Here is a 12,070-nt window from a genome sequence, read left to right as displayed (position 1 = left end):
TGTCCTGCACCACCCTCACATACTTCTCTGACACACCTGACTTCCTCATACAATACCACAACTCCTCTCTCGGCACCCTGTCGTACGCTTTCTCTAAATCCACAAATACACAATGCAGCTCCTTCTGTCCTTCTCTATACTTTTCCATCAACATCCTCAAAGCAAATAAGGCATCTGTGGTGCTCTTCCTCGGCATGAAACCATACTGTTGCTCACAGATGGTCACCTCTTCTCTTAGCCTGGCTTCCACTACTCTCATTAATTATTCTCAATTATGTTAAAAACCTACTTTTGTGAACTAGTCCTAGATTATTTTGCCAGATCGGAAGCAAACCAGTGCAGAAATGTTCCCTGGACAGTGACTATCAATAATTATATAAAAAAAAATTACGCAGGAACATTTTACTAATCATTGCAAAGGGTCACCAAAATGTTCAAAATAGGCAGATGGTTATAACTCATGAACGGAGTGATATATCTTCACTGAACTTGGTAGACGTGTATTAGCTCACCCTGTGGTCCTGAGTAATAATAGTAGAATGATATTAATTACAGTCCAAATCAGTCCTCAAAGTTCTTGAGCTGAGCAGCTTCATTGATCATTAGGATGTAGATGTGGAACCATCCCCAGCTGCACTGAGTGGGGATGGGACTCCATCCAGAGGTAGGACATTGGGATGAACCAGGCTATTTCGAGGAAAAGAAAGGACAGGAACACTGGTCACTGGAACTTCAGGGGCATGTTTACTCAACAGAGAGAGAGAGATAGAGGGAGAGCGTGAGAAGTGAAGAGATACACTGTGATCAGTGTGTAAGTTGGAACTCTGACGGAAAGACCTAAGAACTAAGACCTACTGATAAAAGGCTTAAATAAATAAATGGGTTTTTAGTCTAGACTTGAACTCTGAGACTGTATCTGATTCCCGAACACTAACTCAAAGGCTGTTCCAGAACTGTGGGGTTTTGTAGAAGAAAGATCTGCCCCCTGCTGTAGTCTTCATTATTTTAGGTACTAACAAATGGCCTGCACCTTTTGTTCACTCAAACACTGCAACTGTTCAGTGCTTTCTACATCAATAGTAATATTATGTAATCAATGCAAGATTTAATTGGGGGCCAGTATAGACTGATTAAAACAGGGGTGATGTGCTTAAATTTCCTGGTTCTGCAATCTGGACTAACGTAAGCTTATTTACACATTTATTGGAACATCCAGAACATCCGTTACAGTAGTCTAATCTCGATGTAACCAAATCGCAATCTAATTTTCTGCATCATGTAACTACATATTTCTGTGAAAGAAGGCGATCCTGTAATGTTATTCACATTCTGTTTCGGTTGTCATGGTGTTGCTAGCTGATTGCTATGATATTCAAGCTGGATATGTTGTTGGTATTTGGTTGCTATGCTATTCCATTCCAGCAAGTTTTTATGTTGTTGCTAGATGGTTTCTATGATATCCCAGCTGGTTGCTATGCTGTTGCTAGGTGTTTGCTAAGTGGTTGCTATGATATCCCAACTGGTTGCTATGCTGCTGCTAGGTGTTTGCTAAGTGGTTGCTATGATATCCCAGCTGGTTGCTATGCTGTTTCTAAGCGGTTGCTTTGAAATCTCAGCTGATTGCTATGGTGTTGCTGAGTGGTTGCTATGAAATCCCAGCTGGTTGCTATGCTGTTGCTAGGTGTTTGCTAAGTGGTTGCTATGATATCCCAGCTGGTTGCTATGCTGTTTCTAAGCGGTTGCTTTGAAATCTCATCTGATTGCTATGGTGTTGCTGAGTGGTTGCTATAAAAGCCCAGCTGGTTCCTATGCTAAACCCTATTGGTTGCCAGGGATCACAGTCACAGATCCACACGTATGACAAGCTGAACCATGTTCACTCATAAATCTTTTTTTAATATGTACAGTCCGCATCATACAACCAGAACATCAGATAGAAAACACCATTGCAAATTTTTACAGTGTGACAAACATCCAATGTACAATAAAATAAAAAAAAAAACCATTTAGGTATTAATTCTCCAAACAAGGGACCAAAACAACTCTCATTCTGTAAAACCACTTTAGACAAAAATATATATAAAACCCCAGGAAAACTGAAATAAATACTGTACAAGCAAAAAAAAAACTGCATAATGACTCAATTAGATCTTCAGCACCATGTTGCAGGAAGTTGGCGTGGCCGAACGTGAAGCATTGTAGTGTGGAACAGTGTCTTCTGGGGGGGGAAAGATTAATGCGCACCGTCAAACAAAATCCAACAGTACAAGAACACACACACTTTGGCTGAAGAACTGTTTGGATGAAATTAGCACCATAAGAAATAAAGCCTTTATCTTGAACAACTTTGAGATTCTATCCTGGAATTTTTCGGATCACGGTTTGAGATCTTTCCTTGTCTTGTAGATGTCCAACAGCTTCTGGATGCAGCCGTGTGCGCGAGTCCGTCCACGTCAAAAGCGTGGTAGAACAGTCACGTGAGCCCTGAGCTTTCATCGGTTAGCTTTGAGGAGGAACAAAAAAAAAAAAACCTGAAAAATTACCTGGAAGCTTGTGGGAGTCTTATTGCCTGGAGAAGTTCTTTTTTTTTATGTACCTGATGAATACTGATATAATGAAGACCGTTTCCATTTAATGCAGACAAAACACACATTCCCGGCACAATAGTTTGGTCAAGGGAGAGAAAAAAAAAGGGACCGAATCCTTGAGCTTTAGTCTGACAGTTGACCTGAGGTTGTTCAGACTACATGGAAAAACACATTGAAATAAAAAAAAAATCCACACACATCGTTGGTTGTTTTTTTTCCCACACAAATTAAAACTCGTCTTAGAAAAATAAATACTCTTAATTCTTTGTAAAAAGTCGAGGAGCCCAATCCAAATAAACGTATAAAAAAAAAGCCCCAAAATCCACTGAATTCCCTGCATTTTTATTCCAATCATCACTAAAAAAAAAAGTGAAGTCCTATTATTATAATACAATATCCAGCACCAGTTCATTCGAGGCAGCAGAGCTCGTACTGTAGAGCTTCGAGGGTGAAGAAAAGAACAGGAATGTAAGCGAAGGTAGGAATCACTGAGATTGAGATTTAAAGTATTGAAAACAAACAAAATCCTGACCAGCTTTTACACCGATCAGCCATAACATTATGACCATCTGCCTAATATTGTGTTGGTCCCCCCTTTTACTGCTAAAACAGTTTTGACTTATCGATCATCAACATCATGAACTTCTTCAGCAGTTTGAGCTACAGGAGCTCGTCTGTTGGATCGGACCACACGGACAAGCCTTCGCTCCTCACGTGCATCAATGACCCTCGGTCGCCCACGACCCTGTCGGCGGTTCACCACTGTTCCTTCTTTGGAGCACTTTTAATAGATTCTGACCACTGCAGACCAGAAACATCTCACAAGAGCTGCAGTTTTTTTGGAGATGCTCTGACCCAGTCGTCGAGACGTCACAATTGATCAAACTCACTCAAATCCTTTCTGCTTTTAACATCAACTTTGAAGACAAAATGTTCACTTGCTGCCTAATAAATAAATCCATCCACTAACAGGTGCCATGATGAAGAGATGATCAGTGTTCTTTACTGCTCATAAGGTTATAATGCCATAAAGTCATGCCTGATCCGGTTATTGTAGTCATACAGGACATATGCGGGGGGGTGGGGGGCAAAACTACTGACAAGAACATACACAGGTATTCATCAACGATCGTCAGAAACCAGTAATAAAACAAAATTTAATCCGCTGTAGTGCAAGATATTTACTTCTATGCAGACCACATACAAAATGTGGCCAAAAGGTTCTAGACACCTGACTGTGCTTTTATTGTTTGTGTGTGAAAATCCCTCTCACATTTAGTCCCCATTTGCTGTTAGAATTAGCTCCAGTCTTCTGGGAAGATGTTCCACTAGATTTTGTGGATATTTGTGCGAGATTTCATTCAGTCACAAGGGTGTTAATAAAGTCAGGTACTGATGTATTTGAGGTATGCAACAGAGCAGGAGAACGTCTAGCAGATGTTCATGGAACTGGCTTTGTGTACTCGTTTTGAGTGGCGGAAAATTTAATACAGTTGGAGGCCCTACACCATTCTAATCAATCACTGAGGCTTAAAACAGCGCGTTTCAACACTCAACCAGCGTTTCAACCCTCATCAGAGCTAAACTATATTCTAAAAACATTCAGACTTTAGTCTTGAAATATTATTGTGTTTAACCTGGTGGTCCTAAAACACCATCGATGTACAGTAAAAAAAAATATATTTTCAGGGTTTTCTTTGCAAAAAAGGTTTCAGGTGTCTTAATTTACAGTATAACATCTAAATCGTATGTATTGGCACCCCCATAGTGTGCTGTGATGCAATGGACCGGCACCGATCCTCATACTGGATTCATATTCCCTGAAATTTCATATAGTGGACATGTGTAAGGATTGAAAATTCTCTTGAATGTCGAGTGTAAAGTTGGAAAAGGTATTTGATTGAGCTGCGTTTTATGAAATGCAAACCATTTTTTGCTGCAAAGCGTCAACCCTCCTCTTATAGAAAACTGAGTTCTATTCCAACGACATTCACGTTGAAATAAAACTCTTGGCAATAATAAATACATAATTTTACAAGCAGTAGAAACAAGTTGAGAAAAAAACCCCAAAAAAACCAAGTAAACAAACAAACAAGCACCAGAAAATTTACAAATTGTAATAAATTAGATGGAAAAGCTCTTGATCATCTGTCGTGAAGCTATGTTTCCATCAAGAGGGGGCGCCAGAGAGCTTATTCTTGACCAAGAAACCGGAAAAGATTCTGGTGTATAAACTGGGTGTAAAAATCGTAAGAAATTATTTATTTATTTTTTGTTATTATTTGAGGAGGGGGGGGGGGGGGGTTCCTGATTGAAGCCTCTGAGCGGTCTGTCATGACCTGCTAAATAGTCACGAAGGAAAAGAGGAAGCCGAGGGCGGCTTTATCACGGTGCCTCTACCTCAAGACACCGACTCGATTTAGGAAAATCGCTTCATCGCTCGCACGCCACCTGGAAACATCAAAAAAAAAAAAAAAAAAAAGAGGAAGTGGCTCGTTAAGAGCAGGAATGGAAGCCTTCCAGGACGTTTAGCATCTTCGGGTTCCATCTGTTCCTTTTGAACCCGGTCATGAAATGCTTCCTGTGATGCTCTTGTCATTCTTCTGACATGTTCAGTGTTTGGAAGCTGTGCTCTTTCAATACCCTGGTCACCCGCACAGACACACGTCTCTCTCTCTCTCTCTCTCCATCTCTCTCTTTCTCCGTCGGTGCTACACGAAGAACGGTTTATGTCTGTTTAGCTTGAGAATTTTTCCCAGTCTTTGTTTCGCCGTGGCCATGCCTTTCTTGGGCCGTTTACCTGTAAAAGAAAACATGATTAAAACGGGTTTGCACACTCATACAATGCAATAGCATATAACAAACACAATTACAGTCCCGACTCTGAATATGAAAAAGACAACAGTGACTTGAAATATTTATTACAAATGACAATTGTTTATTATAAATAATTTCCTTTTAAGAAGAATAAAGTACATGAAATAATGTGTTATAAAACAGCCCTTAATAATTAACATTTATTCATTTGACAATGTTCAAATTATATTAAAAATAAACAATGAATATCACAATTTACAATATCTAAAAATGAAAATGTTAGAAAGTAGAATTAGACAAACTTATTACACTAATATATTCTAAATATATAAGAATAAATAAAACAAATTAAATAATAATCTCAAATTAATTCAAAATATACTTGTATTTTTATTTTTATATATACTTTTTTTCACAAATTTACTTCAGTGCCTTTTGACTTCTAACGCATGGCCCTTTCACAAAAACAATGAAATAAAAACAAGCTGTTCTTTTTTTCTGTTCTGTCTCCAGGAAGTTACAGCTCTACCTCTGCCATGTTAATCTGTATTTTATGTGACTCTCAGGACACGCCTCGGCCTCCGTAGTGTTGCGATAGGTCATTTACGTAGCGGTTTAGCGAGGAGAAATCGACATACATATCAAATATCGTTCACAAATTATTGGTCACTTTCTAAATAATTCAATTATAGCACATCTACTAAAATTATATATAAATAAGTCGTTTTTTTACAGACGCAAATGTGTTAAAAACGATGCGTCGCGATACAAATTCCAACTTGCATCCCATGTACGCTTTTGAAATCACTGAATCGCGTCGTTCACTTCTATCCCGATGCACCGATATAGACACTTTTTTACTGAGGGTAAGTGAGGTACCTTTGGTGGCCTGGTTGCTAACAGGTGGAGGATTTATAGCAGGTCTTTTTGTCGGATGTAGAAGCGGGGAAAGTGACGTTTCACAGTACTGATAGTGCGACTCTGGGCTTTCTTCCCCCCTGGGTGAGAGTGTGTGGCTGCCCCAGGCGTCGCTGCTGTTGCTACTGCCCTGACTGTCCATTAAACTCTGGCTGTCCTGTAACCTCTGGCTCCGGTCGGTCCACTTCTCCCTGCCGCGGTGCTTCAGCATCTCCCGCTCGTCCTGATCCAACACAACAGCGTACATACAGGACCATTAGCCAGAACGTCTAACGTGAAGACGTGCAGTGTTTGTAGGATTCGGAGGTTACCTGACTGCTGATTGTAGAGTTGCTGTCCGAATCAGGGTTCTCCTCTCCAGACCCAGCTTCCTTCCTGTCTACGAAACAGAAGTCGTCGGGCAGAAGTTAACACAGTGTATCAATCATCCTGTATAATAGAAACATCTAGAGCAGTGGTCCCCAACCCCCAGGCTACAGACCGGCCAATTTTTATGGGTCAATTTTTACAGGGCAGCACAGAAAGAATACATAACTTACATTATTTCCGTTTTATTTATTAAAATTCTGATTCTGAACAATGTTTTATTTTGGAAAATTACCCCACATCTGTCTATGACTCACTCCTGATGCATGTCAAGATGCCTCGGTCACATGTCTTACCTCCATCCGCTACCTTCTTAAAGGGGCTCCTCCAGCCGGTAACACAATCACATTACCGCAAAATTCAAACCCCCAAGCGAGCAAAATTAACAAAACACAACACAGTGGATTCACGTTTATTATTATATTTCGAAAATACTGGTTTTTATGCCTGTCGTATCATTCTATTTTGTTGTATTTATCCGTCACACCTTAAAGGCCGGTCTGTGAAAATATTGGCTGACATTAAACCGGTCCGTGGCGAAAAAATGGTTGGGGCTCTAGGGGGTGTCGAACAGAATCAACATATCAATTGGAAATTCTGGGTTTTCTGTAATGATGATGTGTAAATCCTTACTGTAATCAGGAGAAGGGTGGGTATTACAGGACCACCAGGACTCCTGCGAGTTGGTGCCCTCCTCTGATGGGTGAGGGTACAGCAGGCCTGCCATCGTCAACATGCCCTGAATAGCGTCTTCCTCTGCAGTCAGTGAGGTAGAAGGCTCTCTGTGCATGCACACGCGCGCACACACACAGACACACACACACAATGTTAACAATGTTAATTTCTTTCCTATATTTTAATAAAAATAAAAATTCCTTAATTGTACAGAATCTATACTTAATATATAACTTAATATGTACAGTGAGGAAAATAAGTATTTGAACACCCTGCTATTTTGCAATTTCTCCCACTTAGAAATCATGGAGGGGTCTGAAATTGTCATCGTAGGTGCAAGTCCACTGTGAGAGACATAATCTAAAAAAAAAATATCCAGAAATCACAATATATGATTTTTAAAGTATTTATTTGTATGATACAGCTGCAAATAAGTATTTGAACACCTGTCTATCAGCTAGAATTCTGACCCTCAAAGACCTGTTAGTCTGCCTTTAAAATGTCCACCGCCACTACATTTATTATCCTAAATTAGATGCACCTGTTTAAGGTCGTTAGCTGCATAAAGACACCTGTCCACCCCATACAATCAATAAGAATCCAACTACTAACATGGCCAAGACCAAAGAGCTGTCCAAAGACACTAGAGACAAAATTGTACACCTCCACAAGGCTGGAAAGGGCTACGGGGAAATTGCCAAGCAGCTTGGTGAAAAAAGGTACACCTATTGGAGCAATCATTAGAAAATGGAAGAAGCTAAACATGACTGTCAATCTCCCTCGGACTGGGGCTCCATGCAAGATCTCACCTCGTGGGGTCTCAATGATCCTAAGGAAGGTGAGAAATCAGCCCAGAACTACATGGGAGGAGCTGGCCAATGACCTGAAAAGAGCTGGGACCACCGTTTCCAAGGTTACTGTTGGTAATACACTAAGACGTCATGGTTTGAAATCATGCATGGCACGGAAGGTTCCCCTGCTTAAACCAGCACATGTCCAGGCACGTCTTAAGTTTGCCAATGACCATTTGGATGATCCAGAGGAGTCATGGGAGAAAGTCATGTGGTCAGATGAGACCAAAATAGAACTTTTGGGTCATAATTCCACTCAACGTGTTTGGAGGAAAAAGAATGATGAGTACCATCCCAAGAACACCATCCCTACTATGATGCATGGGGGTGGTAGCATCATGCTTTGGGGGTGTTTTTCTGCACATGGGACAGGACAACTGCACTGTATTAAAGAGAGGATGACCGGGGCCATGTATTGCGAGATTTTGGGGAACAACCTCCTTCCCTCAGTTAGAGCATTGAAGATGGGTCGAGGCTGGGTCTTCCAACATGACAATGACCCGAAGCACACAGCCAGGATAACCAAGGAGTGGCTCTGTAAGAAGCATATCAAGGTTCTGGCGTGGCCTAGCCAGTCTCCAGACCTAAACCCAATAGAGAATCTTTGGAGGGAGCTCAAACTCCGTGTTTCTCAGTGACAGGCCAGAAACCTGACTGATCTACAGAAGATCTGTGTGGAGGAGTGGGCCAAAATCCCTCCTGCAGTGTGTGCAAACCTTGTGAAAAACTACAGGAAACGTTTGACCTCTGTAATTGCAAACAAAGGCTACTGTACCAAATATTAACATTGACTTCTCAGGTGTTCAAATACTTATTTGCAGCTGTATCCTACAAATAAATAGTTAAAAAATTATATATTGTGATTTCTGGATTTTTTTTTTTTAGATTATGTCTCTCACAGTGGACATGCACCTACGATGACAATTTCAGACCCCTTCATGATTTCTAAGTGAGAGAACTTGCAAAATAGCAGGGTGTTCAAATACTTATTTTCCTCACTGTATATTCAATTTAAAATTTCTTATATATAAATCTACTTTAATCTTTAATTTTACTGTAAGCAACTGCAACCAGGCAATTTCCAAGTGATTCCGATTTTAGATGTGGAACGATTGCCAGTTGATTCCCGGGCGTTTTTGAGCACCGTGTCAGAAACTGCTGATGGGCACAAGGTTGTGGACACCTGACCATAAGGATGTTTAAACATCCCATTCCACATTTAGTCCCCATTTGCTGTTATAATAACCCCCACCCTTCTTGGAAGATGTTGTCTCGTAGGCCCCGAATACATGTGCTCTAAACTCCAATCTGAATCTTAGTCTGTGCATCTGTTTCGTTCCGCATTGGCATGTATAGTTTTTCTCTTTCTCTCCTTTAAGTCTTTGTGTTCTCTAACTACAGGTGGCGTCTCCATCTACTGGTGAGTTGTGCTGCACCAATCAGGAATGCGCAGGTCACAAAAGTGGTTTTCTGGATTTTCACAGAAGTAGAAAGGGGGATGTTAACACGAAGTGATTAAGTGTTTTGTGATCGTGAGTGCCTCTATATTTCCTATAGTATTCCTCTGTATAGACACACTAGGATGCCACCCAATGTATTTTTAGATATTTTTTTTATAAACCAACTTGAATATTGGTAGAGAAAACGATTTGATCTTTTCTTCGATTTGAAACATCGTCCACCTTCGCTATTCACTGCTTTTATGTTTGAATTCCATCGATCCCAGTTGCAGATTGTTTCTTTTCTTTCTCCTTTCTCAGTGTTTACAACTCCTGTGATTTGTATTTTTCCTGTCTGAAAGTAAATGAAAATTAAACTACTACTAAAAGTCATTTATGTCCTTAGCTTTCACAGATACCACACATTTCACCCCTTTACCCTTGACTTTGGAATGGGAACGTAACAGCAACACGTTTAGGTAAAAGATTTCAAAGAACACAACAGGAAGTGATTGAAATGTTTAAATAGTTGTTTATGTACTTGACTTTTTGAAACAAAAAACAAAACAAAAAAAACAACAACAAAAAAACCAAAGAGAGAGGGGAAAAAAAGTAAAAACAAAGCCAGGAATCCACCTCTAACCTTTTACGAGGTTTGTTGTGGTGTCCGAGCTGCTGGATGGCGTGGGTGGAATCCGTAGCGCTGCTGAAGTTGCACTCGCTTGTTGCACCTTGGCCTGAAACGAGCTTCTTTCTTACCACTTCCTCTATCTGTGTTTCCTCCTCTTCCTCGTTCGATGAGCTCTCAGAGTTTTCTCTTGATGACTGCTGGGGGGTGGCACACACACACACACACACATTACAGCATTACAGCAGCAGCAGGTTAGGGCAGTAGTAGGGCAGAGAAAACTAAAAATTATGTGCAGACTGGCAATTGAAAATGTATATAAGTTGCTATTTTCATGTTACATAGAGGTGAGTCATTGTACAGTGCAATGGCATACAGTAGGAATGATTTCCTGAACAGTTCTTTGTGACAGCGAAGATGAATCAGTCTGTTGGAGAATGAACTCCGCTGCCTTTATATGGGATCATGTAGTGGGTGGGATTTTTCATGATTAACAGGAGTTTGTTCAGTGAACTCATGTAGTTTCAAATATGTCCAGTTTGTGTCCGACTATGTATTCAGGCTAATCTACAGTGAATGCAAAATAAACCAATTAATAAAAGGCCATTCTTGAATCTGATTGGTTGGAAGGTAATAATTAATTTCCGATACATTTCTAAAGTAACGGGTGACATTTAGCATTCATGGAAGGAGTCTCCAGTGTCAGTGCTTTGCCGTAAATTGTAATGTCAAAAAAAAATTTAAAGAAATGCGAGAGAGAGAGACTGGTGATGAAACAGAAACTAACAGCATTAAATGTAACTATAAATAGATAAAAAGTACGATATTGTGAGAAAATAACCAGCTCATCATTGATTATTGTGCTATAATAGCATGCTTTATTCCTCAATATTAATGAGCGACAAAAAAAAAAAGAGAAACTGGAATAAAATTGGACAAAAGTATTGGGACACCTGATGGTTTCCAGCAATATGTGGTTCTTCCTCAAACGCAAAGATGGACCCCACACAATAGTATTAGACGTCTTTGAATGTGGTAGCCTACTTTTATTTCCTCCCTTCACTTGAACTTGTGCACAAAGCCAGCTCCATGAAGATCTGCTTGACATGGATTGGAGTGAAAGATCTCCTGCTATAAAGCTTCAACCCTATTGTACACCTTTGGGATGAACCTTAGGCGTCTTAACCTCACTTACATTAGCACAAATCTCCAAAAATAACAATAAACTGATAAAAACTGCCCTTTACACTATAAACGCCTCAAATGCTTATTGCACGCACCTGTGTAGCGTATCGCCCCTCTGCCTTACAGTCTGACAAATCTCTGCCGCATCCTGATACATCGTTCCTGAGATCTGAGCTCTCGAACTTACATAGCTCTGGAAACATAGAACAACAAACAACAAAAATAAATAAATCCACCATCATCATCGTCATCATCAAAAAACGGTCAAACGTTTTCTTCGCGCATTTTATATCCACGGGACAAGCGAGTCACCTGCTGCACAGCTCAGCTTCCTCTCCTCCATCACCTGCTCCGTTTCCTCCTTCTTCAACATGTACCTCTTGTGGTCACCTGCTTCCTCTTTGGCAGACAAGTTCTTTTTCCGGACAGGACACCTGTCATCTCTGCATGTGCAAATTTATGAACACACACACACACACACACACACACACACACACACACACACACACACACACACACACACACACACACACACACACACACACACACACACACACACACACACACACACACACACACACACACACACACACACACACACAC

General features: G+C 40.5%; 1 protein-coding gene across 4 annotated transcripts in view; it reads right to left on the bottom strand.

Moving 5' to 3' along the window:
* Positions 1 to 1,875: 1,875 nt before the first annotated feature.
* kdm7ab (lysine (K)-specific demethylase 7Ab) overlaps positions 1,876 to 12,070 on the bottom strand; it is a 38,815-nt gene continuing 28,620 nt past the window's right edge. The window contains exons 14-20 of one of the 4 annotated variants that reach the window (XR_014536710.1): positions 11,780 to 11,910; positions 11,563 to 11,660; positions 9,215 to 10,482; positions 7,323 to 7,597; positions 6,635 to 6,702; positions 6,285 to 6,546; positions 1,876 to 5,388 (exon numbers count right to left, since the gene is read on the bottom strand). Coding sequence is in view for 2 of the 4 variants with exons in the window: in XM_083561008.1 (XP_083417134.1) it covers positions 5,300 to 5,388; positions 6,285 to 6,546; positions 6,635 to 6,702; positions 7,323 to 7,471; positions 10,298 to 10,482; positions 11,563 to 11,660; positions 11,780 to 11,910 (982 nt within the window). In the remaining 2 variants the exon portion in view is untranslated. The remainder of the gene's footprint in view (positions 5,389 to 6,284; positions 6,547 to 6,634; positions 6,703 to 7,322; positions 7,598 to 9,214; positions 10,483 to 11,562; positions 11,661 to 11,779; positions 11,911 to 12,070) is intronic. The other 3 variants (XR_014536711.1, XM_083561008.1, XM_083561009.1) reach the window with 3 other exon arrangements.

This window comes from Silurus aristotelis, assembly GCF_946808225.1.
Source record: "Silurus aristotelis genome assembly, chromosome: 14".
NCBI lineage: Eukaryota > Metazoa > Chordata > Actinopteri > Siluriformes > Siluridae > Silurus > Silurus aristotelis.
Note: the sequence above shows the minus strand (reverse complement) of the source record. Positions and strands in the feature narration are given on the sequence as shown.